General features: G+C 42.3%; 1 protein-coding gene across 4 annotated transcripts in view; it reads left to right on the top strand.

The window, feature by feature from the left end:
* Positions 1–13,936, top strand: part of EIF4E3 (eukaryotic translation initiation factor 4E family member 3) — a 72,136-nt gene that overhangs the window by 48,095 nt on the left and 10,105 nt on the right. For all 4 annotated transcript variants that reach the window (XM_021070855.1, XM_021070856.1, XM_021070857.1 and 1 more), the window contains 4 exons: positions 5,247–5,341; positions 6,960–7,020; positions 9,600–9,666; positions 13,497–13,652. In XM_021070855.1, coding sequence (XP_020926514.1) covers positions 5,316–5,341; positions 6,960–7,020; positions 9,600–9,666; positions 13,497–13,652 — 310 coding nt within the window. In that variant the 5' untranslated portion in view covers positions 5,247–5,315. The remainder of the gene's footprint in view (positions 1–5,246; positions 5,342–6,959; positions 7,021–9,599; positions 9,667–13,496; positions 13,653–13,936) is intronic.

Raw genomic sequence — 13,936 nt, 5'->3', positions numbered from 1 at the left:
CTCACCTCCATCTGTTTACTGGGGAGGATGTGGGCTGGGGTGCAGGGTAGGCACACTGTCTGGGTATGTGTCCCATATCTGCCACTTCGTACCTTAGGCAATTTTCTTAACTTCTCTGCAATTGTTGACTCATCTCTAAGATGGGGATAATCATGATACCCGTGGTATGAGGTGGCGAGAATAAAATGGCATGGGAAGTAAAAAGCACATAGTAAGTGCCTGATAATAATAATAAATTCATCTGCCATTATTTGCCTGTTTCTCTTACTACATTTTTTTGTACTTTCTTTAATCATGTTTTCAATCAGAAAACGGCTGCTTCTAGTTCATTTATTTCAAGCAGTCATTCCCCAGATTATACCATAGCTAAAAATCTCTCCTTAGGAAAACACGTTTAACTTATCCGTAATTTCTGGGATTCCAACCTGAGTGTTCTTAATATCTGTGAATAGGCCATAGTACCTGAGAACTAGCCTGGGTGCTGATTTTCAGGACATGCTTTTGAGGATATGCTTTTGCCCCACTGTCCTTTTATTCTAGTTGATCCTTGATCTGTCAACACTAAAAAAACTACATCTCTAATAGTGTCTGCTTCCCCCTCATCTATGTTTAGGTGAAATGTCAGTATCATGTGTTATTAATGATCGCTTTCCATAAAGACATAATATATCTTTTTGTACTTTGAGGCACTCAGCAAATCAGAGATGCTGATAGGGGTGGAACAGGAATTGTTAACCCCATTTATTAGCTGGAGAGACTGAGGCAGGGAGGTCAGTGACCCACACCATTTGGTGGAAACAGCCAATAATGCCATCTCTCTGGGATCAGAACTCCCTCCTCTTCTAGGTCAAGGGAAGAAAGAGAGGAACTCCCTTCTGAAAAAAAGAGACAGCCCTGCAGCCTGGTCTTCTTCATAGTTCTATCTAGCACAAAATTTATAGCAAGAATTGCAGGATTCTGTACCTATCATTAAACTTAGTGAGCATGTGCATGATGGGACCGACATTTATGGTCACAGACCCAGTTGTGCAGAACAAGAACTAAAGTCAGATTACCTGGGATCCTGTCTATTGGCATGTATGTAGGCAGTGGAGGCCCCTGTGCAGGTGAGGGTTGAATCCTGCCAAGTGAAGGTACTTTAGTGACTTCACCTGTAAAACCTCAAAGGGAATCAGAATGTGCCACCCCAAAATTCTCCTTTATCATAAGAATCATTTTGAATTGAAGGTGATTGAGACACCCCCCCATCTTTCTTCCTGAAATTGAGGCATAAATTTCCTTCTTAAAGGTGACAGATTTACATTTGTAAAGGTATCCCTTTTTCTTACCACTTGAGTCTGCATACAAACCCACTAAGCAACTCCTTGTATTGTCATTTTCCCACAACATACCACCTCTATGGGTCCCCAACCCCCTTTCCTTTGGTCACTCTCCACAATTTATCAACCTTTGTTAAAATGGTGTATAAGCTTCTGAGACTAATCCCTTCTTTGGGTTTTCCCCAAAGTGGAAGTCCTATGCACTTAAAAATACTAACATCTGTAAAGAGACAGATGTCTATGGGCTTTTACGCAGGAAGCTGAATACACACTGCTTTGCTGTTTGCCTATCTCCTAGTCTCTCAATGTTTGAACCCTACTTAGCTCCCCAGCTCAGACTTTGCTTTTCATTTGCTGACTTCTTGTGTGGTGGGAAATCGCCCCAACATCCTAGCCTTTGTCTTACCTGCTCCCCCATCAGTCCTCCAAATTTGGCTCTCACTTTAAGTCCAGCCCTTTGGAAAAGCAAAACCCATTGCTCTCTCAAGTACCCAACTCCAGCAAGTCAAAAGCACTTTGCTTTCAGCCTGTGTCTGCCTTGAGTAAATCATCCATTAAGCTCTTTGGTTGCCTTCTGTCTACTGGGCTTTTTCTGACCTTCCCATAAATACCACTGATTCACTCACTTGGTGGGTGCAAGCCCCAGCTGAGTATAAATGCCTAATGAACAAAAATGTTTGTTTGAAATTTTGAGTTTACTTTCAAAGATTTGTGGGCTATGATCCTCAGAAGAAATCCTTGATTTGGGTATTTTTTTTTTCGAGGTGTATTTGCTGAATGTTTTCTTTTCTTTTTTTTCACATGCTATTGTCTATCTATCATGGCATCTTCTCAAGTATTTTCAAGTACATTCTCTTTTATTTTCTTAAAGAATATTGAGTAGAAAATTGAGAAAATTTATTTTTCTGGTAATGATCGACTATCTGCTTGGCAAAAGACTAACTGGAGGAGCATAATTGCTTCCATCAGAATAGATTGTGGATTTGTCAAGTGGTCACATTGTCTAATGAATCTTACCACCCCTGGGACTCATCACAGTGGCTTCCCCCGACTAGTGTCCACATATATTGACTGAAAGAATGATGTCCAACCGACCTACCACTCCTCGGTCATCATTAAGTCTTTGGGAAAAAACATTTCATCATTATTCATCAACATTGTGCTTAGTTTTACTGCAAGCTGTTTGCAGACCACTTAGAATGAATTCTAACGTCTTTTGAAATCTATTTGCGAGGTTCTATCTGTAGTGAAATGTAGATGTTTCATTTCAATTCAAATGAAAGTGTCTTATGCAGAGTATGGCCAGGAATTACCGAGCTTCCAGTGAAACAGCCCTTTCCCTTTCGCAGGAGAGGAAGGAGGAAGGTCTGAAGCACTGTGTGATGCTGGGTCCTTCCTGGAGCTCTTTCACCATCATACATGCTTGACTAGTATCCTACACATTGGATGGGATTTGCAATAAGGAAACAGTCTGACTTAGTGCCACAGACTTTAACATGGCTCTTTTCAGTGAGATCACCACATATGTCACTCGAATCTTGTGTTCGTGTCCAAACATGCAAAGACTTTAGTAAGTACATTAAGTCAGAGTGAAGTCTGTCACTGCATCTTCCTGGGCTGTTAACCTTCTCCTCTCAGATTTGCCAAGACTAACACAGTCAGTTGGCGGTTTTTGTTTTCAAAGGAAGTTTCTATGTGGCTGCCCTGTAACCCTCATAGAGAACCACCGTACATATGAATGTTTAAAAAAAAAGAGAGAAGCTTCTAAAGCTACACACCATAGCACAATCCTTAGTGTGTTTTTCTTACCTTTGGAATGAGAGGAGCATTTTGTGTGTTTGGAATCCATGGTGCTTCAAATACTGGGTAAAAAGTTAGGATTTGAGAAGCTTAGCAGAGGAGCGAGTGCAGGTGCTCTGTTCGCAAATGCCTTTTAGGAGACTTGCAGTTTGCTAGCACCAAAGTCCTCCTGGTGGAAGCAGAGAATTTTACATTAGCATAATGTTGTCCGTACATTCTGCACAGGTCATAGCCATGTCATTGCGGAAGTCCCAGGCTCAAGCCAAGGCAACGACATAGTCAAGATGATTAAGGGCACCTGCTGGTGGGAAAACATTTTCCACAGGTGCCCTTTCCCTGTTAGCTCATGACCTGTTCCATGGTTTGAGGAATGGAGAAAGATGTGCCTAAAACATGTAGTGATACCTTCAGAGGAAAGAGCTTACTGATTGAGGAATCTACCTACCTGGCTTCAGATTCTAGCACTGACAATTCACACTCCCACAGTAGACTAACACTGAAATGTTGATGTAATCTTATTAATTTGCACTATTAGCAAACCATTTATAAGTTAGGTATTTTCACAAAGACAGATGTTTGTTTGAGGACCTGCTGTTACCACAAAGCTCTTTGCAGCTACTTCCTACTTTAGCACCATTTGAGTATAAGGGACCCAAAGTACTCCTAATAAATCTACTGTCAGATGGGATTTTTGCCTTCAGTTTTACCCTGCCATTCATTATTGCTGCCGTTGCAATTAATTCAGCTTTAATGGGCTCAAATATGGACCCATAAGGATTATTGTTCGGCATAGACACAATTTCATTCCACCAATGCTACTTTGTTCTTTATGAGCTGAGATTCATTTTTATAATTGTTCTGTTGCTTGTTCTGTTCTCCTCAGATCCACTAGGAGACCCAGTCAGTCACCCTTGATGCATCTTACCACACAGAATGATATTTCTCATTTGTGTTATGATTATGTGAATAGAGTTCATAGTGTAATGATTCTAGGTCCCATTTCAAATAAACTGGGAGGAGTTTTCTTCTTTGTAAACTCAATCCTTGTCCTAATCCCAGTGATCACACCAAACAGTGATGCTTGGGCAGATTCATCTGTGTGCCTCAGTTTCCTTCTCTATAAAACAAGGATAATAATTGTACCTCTGTACGAGGTTGTCATTAAGACAAATTACATAAACATCTGAAAGTCCATAGGCTGAATTCTTGCCCTGTTACCATTACTGCTGTTACTATCATTGTCGATGTTACTTTTTTGTTTTTATGCATCTGTTTCTGTCTACCCGCCAGTCAGTGGCTCAGTTCCAGCTGCTACACCAGAACACCATAGACTTGTAGTTTAAACAGCAATGATTTCTCACAGTTCTGTAGGCTGGAAGTCCAAGATCAGAGTGCTAGCCCTGGTGAAGGCACTCTTTCTGGGTTTACAGACAGGCATCTTCTCATTATATCCTCACCTGGGGGAGAGAGAAGGCTAACCCTCTTCCTTTTCCTATGGGGACCTTCATCCCATCATGGGGGTTCCATCCTTATGGCCTAATCATTTCCTAAAGACCCCACCTCCTAAAACTGTCCCACTGGGAAAGGACACAAAAACGAAGTCCTTCATGTCCCGTATCTTGGGCAACGGAGCCGTCCCTCTTTCCTTCTGAGAGAGGAAAGGAAGGAGGGCAGAGCACATAGCTGACTCCTCTCTACCCCATCCCCTAATTCAAAGTCTAGCAGACCCTTCTAGGCTAGAAAGAAGGGAGAGTTTGTGTGGTAAGGAAATAGGGTCCAGTACATCTTGTCAGCACTACAGGCTCTGTTAGATGCTACCTACTTGTCAGAAAAATCATTAACAAGGTCCTTACCCAGTTTTATGTGGATACATACTGCATAGGAATGTTTGCCTAATACCCATGGCTTCCTGAAGCATACAGCTTAGCCCCAACTTCAGAAAGTAACATTCATTAGTGTTATGTTATATTTTTTAGCAGAGAATCAGAAAAAAATACCGAGAACGATCTAGTTTGAATGGAGAGGATTTAATGAGAATCTGATTTTTCTTTAATGCATTAATTTTATAATCTAGTGGCACAGTAAGTGAATATTGGGTATATTAAACAAAGTGTTTTTCTTTTAAAGATATTCTGGAGTGTGTACAATAATATTCCTCCTGTGACTAGCCTGCCTTTGAGATGTAGTTATCATTTAATGAGAGGCGAGAGGCGACCACTTTGGTAAGTGTCTCCTGTGTAATTTGGGGTTAACTACAGTGGGAGGGAAATGGTTGTGAACTTAAAATACTTACTGCATGCTGAATTGGAATGCCGAAGTCTTCTTCTCCTGGTGGTATTGGAAAGTCATTTTAGCCATGATTTCATTTTGAAATAGGCCCCTTCCCACTACTCTTTCCCCTTATGCTCTGTGGCTGATGAACAGGTGTCTCAGAATCCTCCCACCATGACACTGACCACCCCAGTGCAGTCTCCCCATAAATAGGCCATCATTAGCTCACTGCAGGTATGATGCAAGTCTTTGTAGGGGGGTGTGGCATCGTTTGGGTTCGTTCTGTCACTGGTTCAATGATACCTGGACAGTGGAATGAAAAAGCTTAAAGGCTAGAGGGGAGGGAAAGGAACAGCTGTGGTCCCTGCATCTATTGTGTGGTTCAACAAAGATCTTAGCACCTCAGACCTGTCTCATGTGGACCCCATGGGAGGTATATGATACTAGTCATGGCCCAGGGTCAAGGGGAAGGTGTCTCTTTTTTTTAATAGCTTGGTGTAATGTTGAGAGTGGTGGACAGTGTGTCATTTTGCCTGGGCTGGAGTCCCAGTTAGTGGTAAATCCTTGCATCATGTCGCTTGACCATTCTGTCAGGCCCTGATTATGGCTATGGACTCGTTAATAACATGGGAATGTATTTTAGCTCTCTAGTAGCAAATGATAGAGACCTAAGTTGAGCCAAAAAAAATGGAATCTCTGAGGCATAGTACCTGAGTAGTGTACTGGTAGGGCTGATCTGGGGCAGATCTAGGTACTCATTATTGGGAATCTGATCCTCTCCATCGGCTTTGCGTTGTTGCCTTCCTCTGCCTTGGTTTAACTTTCAGGCAGGCTCTCCCATTTGTGGTGATAAAAAGGCTTTCATAAACTCCAGTCTTAACCTTACAAGTTTATCTATGTCCACATTCCCCAGCCCCATTAAAATGCCAGACTGGCCCACTGTACTTTACCTGTCCATCCCTCACCAACCCCAGAGACTAGGAGGCAGGATTCCCCATAGGTGAACCTGGGTCATAAGCCCGTTTTAAAGCCAGGACATGGAATCAATCACATCAGAAAGGATCTGATATAGGAGTAGGGGACTAGGAACTTCTTAAAGGGAAATTGGAGTGCTTTTGCCAGAGGAGGGAGCAGTTACTAGGCAAGGAAACCGCAGGCATCCTCTCCAGGGACCGAGTCTCCTGTTAGGCTTATGACACTAGGTTGAAATGCAGCATCAGGAACATGACACTGAACTGTCAAGGCCTTCACATCTGTGAGGCACTTGTTTTAGTTTGTCCATCCCCACAGTGTCTGGGGAACCTCTCATCACCACCTCCTTGAGGATGAGAACCTGGCCTTTCATCACCTTCCCTGCCCTGTTAGCCACTGAATCCCACTTTCTTCCCTCCCCAGCTCCTCCCTCTTGCTTTTTCTTTCATCTGCTTCTGTTTCCAGTATAACAAATGGGGGAGAGTTTCTTGAAGAATGCGCCACTGTTTTTTGTTTTCAATGTCATCCATTGTTAAACTCAATGTATGTAGGACTTTTATCCATGAATATAACTTTGAACATTGGTCTTTGATCCAGGGAAGAGGAAAGTAATGCAAAGGGTGGCGTATGGAAGATGAAAGTTCCCAAGGACAGCACGGTAGGTTTGTTGTGATCCTTTTCTAGAAGCTAAGTGTGGATTATTGTTGACTGCATACAATGAACCTCTTGTTTTAGACAGTCTGCCCGGTAGACTCAGGATGGTGCTGGGGGTGAGAACGTCTGTCCTGACCTTGGAGGTGTTCTACCTTACAGTGTCACCTTGGAAATATATTGTGAATCTGTGTAATAGTGTGGCTCTATGATATAGTCTGAGCAGCCCCATGCCTGTCAACCTGACAGAAGAGCTGATTATGGCTGTCAGGCCCTCCACAGCCATGACTTATCATGTGGAAGCTAGTTTACATGGTGACAAGCAGGCTCCTTCCCAGCAAAGGCTCATCCCTCCCCCACTGTGGGGACAGGCACTTCTGAGAATGACCCTGGCACAGAGTGTGGGGATGTGGAGGAGGCCTTGCATCTCACCATTCTCTGGGGTTTCATGCCAGGCTGGGCCCAGTCGCCAATTGGGGCTGATCAGAGCCTGGTTGGTGGGACAGTCTGCTGGGGTGCTAGCTGGCAGTGGTCAAGCTTCAGAAACTTGGGTTTTCCAGGAGTGGGCTCCAGTTTATTGTACTGACTGAAAAAAAAAACGTTCACGTCTATTCTTAAGCCTTGGGAAACATAAAGCTTCTTTGAAAATGGATGAAAGGGAAGATCCCACCCAGTCTCGCCTTTTCATGGTCTCTTTCCTCTGGGAAAGCTCAAAGAATTGAGATGTCTTCAGGGACCCCAGGCTTGACCTGGCTTTGTTTCCCAATAAGCACAAACCTAAAGACGTGACCTGATTTGTTTGTTAAAGCTGCAAACTGTCTTTAAGATGCAGACAGGTTCACCCGTTATTTGGCATATATGTATAAGGTTCACCCGTTATTTGGCATATATGTATTAAAAAATGTCAGAGGAGCAAAGAATAAAGCAAGCAAGGTCTGTAAAGCTCTTCCTGTCCATCTAAAAGGAGAGAAGGTTGTGAATTTCAGTAAGAACACGTTTTTCTTGCCATGTCCTTTATTTATCCACAGTAGACACTGGATTCTAGTGGAAGCAATGGTGATGTCAGTGTGGGTAAAAGGTAGCCGAGAGGCACGTTTGTTCTCCCTCCTTGTCAGTTCACCTGACCACATTCAGTCACAAATAATAACACTTTCGTGTCTGCATGAGCGTCATCTTCCCAGGCAGCTCAGCCCACTATTCACTGTTGGCCAGTGGGCATTCAGGAGGTCAACCCTCTCTGAATTCACAATGGGGGAGGGAACATTCCCATCTTCTGATTTCTTCTTAACACTTTCATCTTTGTCGCTGTCTGCATAAGCGACCACAGATGGGACAGATAGAAAATGGAAGGGATGGTTTCTAGACGTGAGGTATGTAGACCAGAAGTCTAGGGAAGAGGAAAGAAAACCCTCCTTGGGAGTGAAAGGGCACAATGGTGAACTGCTCTTGTCTTGGTTAAAAATTCAGCTAGGCTGCTTTCAGTTGCTTAGAACATGATAATACACAATCTTATTATAGTTAATATATACTGGGCACCTGGTCCAGAGCAAACATGCAGCTATTTATGGAATGGATCTTAAATCTCCAGTCCTGTTGTTGCAGTCACAGGACTGAGCCTGTCGAACACATTTGTTGACTAATTCCGTGGTCACAACAACCCTGGGAGGTCGATCCTTTTCTTGTTCCCTATCCACCAAAGAAAACCGATACTCAAGTGGGTGCTGAGAACCTGCCCGGGTCATAGATACTAAGCCGGCTGTCGGGGTTCAAACCTAGTTCTCATAGAGGTCAGAGCCTGTGAATCATGATGAGGAAGAGAAATGGGACCAAGAACTTTTCAAGGAGGAACAGTAGAAGAACTTGCAGGCCTCCAGTTAGTTTACATGTGCATGGATGCTGGCATTAGTGGCCTTGAATAGAAGAGATGCCTGTTCTTCTCAGTGAGAAGAAGTTGACCAGAGCATGCAGTCTTTCTCCCAGGGAAATGCACCACACACACAGTCACTTAGCAGAAACAAAATGCCTTCAAATGAAGGGAAATCTGCAAGTCTCTGATAATCAATAAGCCAGATATTTCCTTAGGTGTTCTTCACTTGTGTAACCTTGGAAGTACCTCACAAACCATGAGAAAAATAGGAAAAGGTTTTGAAGAGAAGGATTTTACTAATAGCATTCACCTGTAACCAGCCAATACCCTTTGAATCAGTAAGAGGTAGAGAAATTGGAAAATTCTAAGTTTTTCACATTCTTCTGCATTTCATCAGAGGTGTCACTAGAGATTGACTCTATGACTTGGGACACATAGTTTATACCTTGGGATCCCTCCCACCTATCTGTGTAAAGTTACGTGTCAAACAATGCATCATATGCCGCCATGTGAGTGTTTACACTTGTGATTCAGAGGTGTCTGCAGCCTCCAGGTATGGGCATGGAAATAGCATGTGAGGTTAAAGAAAATGTGACTTAAAAAAAAAATGTGATATGTGTAGCTCCTGAAGATAATTGTTTAAAAACATGTGTGTGTTTTGTTTTTCCCTTTGGTTTTGTTTTTTTTTGTTGTTGTTTTTTATTCTTTTCCCACGCCAGTCCACAGTTTGGAAAGAGTTGTTGTTAGCGACTATCGGGGAACAATTCACAGATTGTGCCGCCGCAGGTAAAAAAGCCCCCAGCTCCGGGCATCCGCTCACGTGCGCTTGGCTTGTGTTTGTTCCTTGCCAACGTTTGTTTTTGTGTGTTTGGCTTTTTAGATTTTCTGAAGTCAATGATTTTGTAACTATGCAGTTACTTAGCTTTTTTTCCATGTGATCATGGTGTTTAGTGTTGTATGTGTATGTACATATGTATATTTACATATGTGTATATTATGAGGATGTGCATATGGGTATACGCTTATTTTTTTAGCACTTAAAGCTCATCTTAATAGTATCTATGACCATTTGTTTAAAATAGGCAGGAAAAAAGGAGAAAATATTTAAAATAAAAAGGGACATGTAGTTGACACACAACATTATATTCTTTCCAGAAAAGAGAAGAAAATTTGACATTGGGCTCCTCATGCAATTGGTGGAGGTTATTTCTACCTATTTTTAAATGAGCTGAGTTTTCATTTATCAGTTCCAATTCTTCCAGAAGGGGCACATGCTTTTATTGTCCACTGAAGTTTATTGTTAGTCAACGATCCTTTTTTCCACTCTCAATCCCTTGCCACTTCCTCCTGTCCCTCTCTTGGTCCCTTTCACTCAAAGTGAGTGATAAAGGGTAGCAGCTAGGGGTCAATCACCATGAGTGCCCATGAGCCCACAATTGAGGCTAACATATAAAATCCTCAGGACTTTACTCTGAAGACCATTTTCAAATATTGAATGAATTCCTGAGAACCCTGTGAGTACGTTTTTATTTTGCTTTGGTTTTGTTTTAATTGAAGTATTGTTGATGTTCAAAACCATGTACATTACAGGTGCACAACTTAGTGACACAGTTTTCAAAGGTTACCCTCCATCTGTAGTCACTACAAAATATTGATGATATTCCCTGAGCTGCACAGCACATCCTTGCAGCTGATTTTATGCCTAAGAGTTTTTATCCCTTAATCCCCTACCCCATTTTTATTTTGCTCTGTTTTTATCATGGAACTCTCAGTGAGGAAAGTTGAACTGCTGCTTTAAAGTTCTGTTTGTTTCCTGAGTAGTTCCCCCTGGATGCTTCTGAGGTCACATTTAGAATAACATTTTTCCTGTTCAGCTTTCAGTAATGATTTCTTTTAACTAACTGGTATTGATTAATTTGCCCTCAGACTTCTTAAATGGTGTGGTCTTTGGGAACCCCATCAGCCTAACCAAGGCCATGCGGGCTTCAGATTGACCTCGCTAACAGTGTCAATCATTCTGCCTTTGTTGGGCTTAATTCTTACACCTCTTTTTATTCACTGAAGATAGAACCTGGGTTAAGATTAAATTGTCTTAAAAGTACAGATTCCTTCTGTTTTAATAGAGAGTAGTTAGCATTTTACAACATGTTGCCAAAAATGCCTCTTTGGTGTAATGATAAACACATAAATCCCTGGGAGAGGAAGTTTTCTGTATGAATTATTCCTGTTTCCAGAACCAGCGAACATAGTCTAAGAAACCATAAATAGCCAGGCTTGAGTAAAGAAGACCTATTGTTCTCTCGTTGACCTGGGAACCTGAGCACCATTAACTATTAACCACTAGCTCTGCATTAACCTGCCTCTGCCACTACAGCAGGTCAGGTCAGCTTGCTGATCCTCACGTCCCCTTTTTTAAACACTGGCTCCTCCTGGCTCGAAGGTCTTATGCTGCCTATACCCTAAAGTAAGCAGGATTTTGCTGATCTATTTTACTTACACCTATTACATATTTGCTGATGGATCCCCTGTTGCATAGAAGCTGCAGCCTTTCTGAAAGTACTGTGCAAGGAGGCTACACCTAGGTACCAGAAGCCAAGCCAAACTGCAATATTGACTATTCTGCATTTTTAGCACCCATCCACAATGCCTTCTGACCGAGAGGGTAGAAATGGGTGGAACCAAACGATTGGAAAACGCTGATGTTTTCCTAAGAGGCTGAGCTAGAATCTTCTTGCCTATTCTTGGAAGTGGAAAATGCCAAAGCTTTACCTGATGATTTTGTGGTCACAAAAAGCTTAACATTGAGGAGTTCCTTTGTGGCTCAATGGATTAAGGATCTGGCATTGTCGCTGCAGTGGCTGGGGTCACAGCTGTGGCACTGGTTCAGTCCCTGGCCCAGGAAATTCCACATGCCGCAGGTGTGGCCAGAAAAAATTAACACTGAGCTCTAGCAAATATAATTTGAAGGTAGCTTTAAAAAAATAAGAAACCAAATAAATAAATAAATAAATAAGAAACCTGTACATATGACATAATTCTTGATGGGATAGCAAGTTTCCATGGAGGGCCATGATCAGGTACTATTTTCTTTTTTGAAAATTTTTGTTTAAATGTGACATGTATACAGAAAAGGACACAGCTATGATGTGTATAGCTTGATGAATATTCACACAGTAAATAGAGCCCTGTAACTAGCCATCCAGATTAAGGAACAGAACATCCTGCCATCCAGAATTTCTCCATGCCCTCTCTTCCTCCCGAGGTAGCCACCTGCCTAAACTTCTGACACCTTAGACTGATTCTGCCTCCTTTCAGACATCTCTCTACTTGGAATTATTTAGTGTCCTGTCATACGCATTTAGCCATAATGAAATTTATTTAAAAAGGAAAGAAGGAAAGAGCAAGTGAAGGTGGGAAAGGAAGGATGGAGAAAAGAATTATTTTACTGAAGAGGAACTCCTCTAGTAAATTGGACATGTCTTCATTAAACTTGTATGTAAATCCTGGGACCAGTTTAAGCTCCAGAAGACAACTGGGAAAACTGATGGTGCCAATATTGAGATGTACAAATGTACAGTAAACAAGGAAAATCGGGCAAAACATATTAATTAGAGCAGAATTTCCTAACTTTGCTAATGCTTACCTTTCACACTTTACTCGTTGGTGCTAAGTGTGCAAGGGCTGAGAGTGACCCTGTTTTAGTCATATGCCATGAACGTGTAAACCAGGAGTCATAAGTCTTCTATTTTTCTGCTGCAAATTAACATACACAGAGCAGCTCCATAGACCAGTACACAGCCTTAACTTACCCAGCCACTGCTCTTAAATATCCACCAAGCAGCCCCCAATCCAGAATTTAGTTTTTTAAAAAGCCCTCCCTTCATCAGGGTAGATAAATGCTTTCCTGCCCATTTGCCAAAGTGCTCTAATAGCAGAGCCACTCTTAGAAGACATCGACTCTTACTTTATACACAGTGCTAACAGATGGCCATTGATTCTCTAGCCCACAGTTAAAATGCCAAAACCAGAAGAGGGGTGGCTGGGGAGCAGCAGTAGGGAGCGGGGAGCATTGACAGGAAAGGTGCAGACCAGCAAACCGCAAGAAGCAGAATGAGCAGCTCAGAACACACAGTCTGGGCACAGAGCACCAAGCCCCCCAGATCTCTGAATGGCTGGCAGAAGGTCAGGAGAAACCCTTGCTGTTCTTCACAAAGACAGCCAAGCATCGAGGAAAAGTTCATGTGAGTTCACTTGGCGTTCAGAGGGCTGAACATTATGCAACTCGTTTTAGAAAAAGTCTCATCAGAACAGAGTAAGAAATAGGCCAGAGCTTCGGTAACATGTTCAAAAGGGTCAGTTACTTATCTGGAAAATTTGTTTGGGCGGGACACTGTTTGTTTCAGTCCCCGATTAAATGTGATGTGACCGCTACAGCTCTCGCCCTGTCATGTGCTTTTGTCCAATGAGTCTCCTTAGAAACCGTATTGGTTCTGGGTTCTCCTTTGCCATCTTGTTTTGATCATCTGCTTTATAACTTACAGATAACATAAGTGCTTAAAAACCAGCTCCAGCGGACTTGATTCCTCATTTCTTTCTTCCCCCTGCCGTCCCCTCAGATGACGAAGTAATAGGAGTCAGTGTCAGCGTCCGGGACCGAGAAGACGTCGTCCAAGTGTGGAATGTCAATGCCGCGTTAGTGGGCGAAGCCACCGTTTTAGAAAAGATCTATGAACTTCTGCCCCACATATCTTTTAAAGCAGTATTTTATAAACGTAAGTGCTTCATTTCTGGTTATTGCTTTCTAGCTTATTCTCTCATACTTTTTAACGGCAGACACTGTGTTGCAAATGAGGTGAAGGAAGAATCCCTTGAAATTCTATCATCTAGTAAATAATTCAGCCAAATCCACTTAGGCGGCTAAAAAGAAAAGTTTAGTCTCAGAAATTAAAAATGAGCTTTTATTGTCGCCTGCACACATGGATCAGAACAGGAGATACATATTGTTTTTGTGATTTCAAAAATTTAAACCTGATCTCCAACTTGTCACTCTCAGGAA

Source organism: Sus scrofa, chromosome 13 (assembly GCF_000003025.6).
Source record: "Sus scrofa isolate TJ Tabasco breed Duroc chromosome 13, Sscrofa11.1, whole genome shotgun sequence".
NCBI lineage: Eukaryota > Metazoa > Chordata > Mammalia > Artiodactyla > Suidae > Sus > Sus scrofa.
The sequence above is the reverse complement of the archived record's forward strand: the minus strand, read 5'-3'. Positions and strand labels throughout refer to the sequence as shown.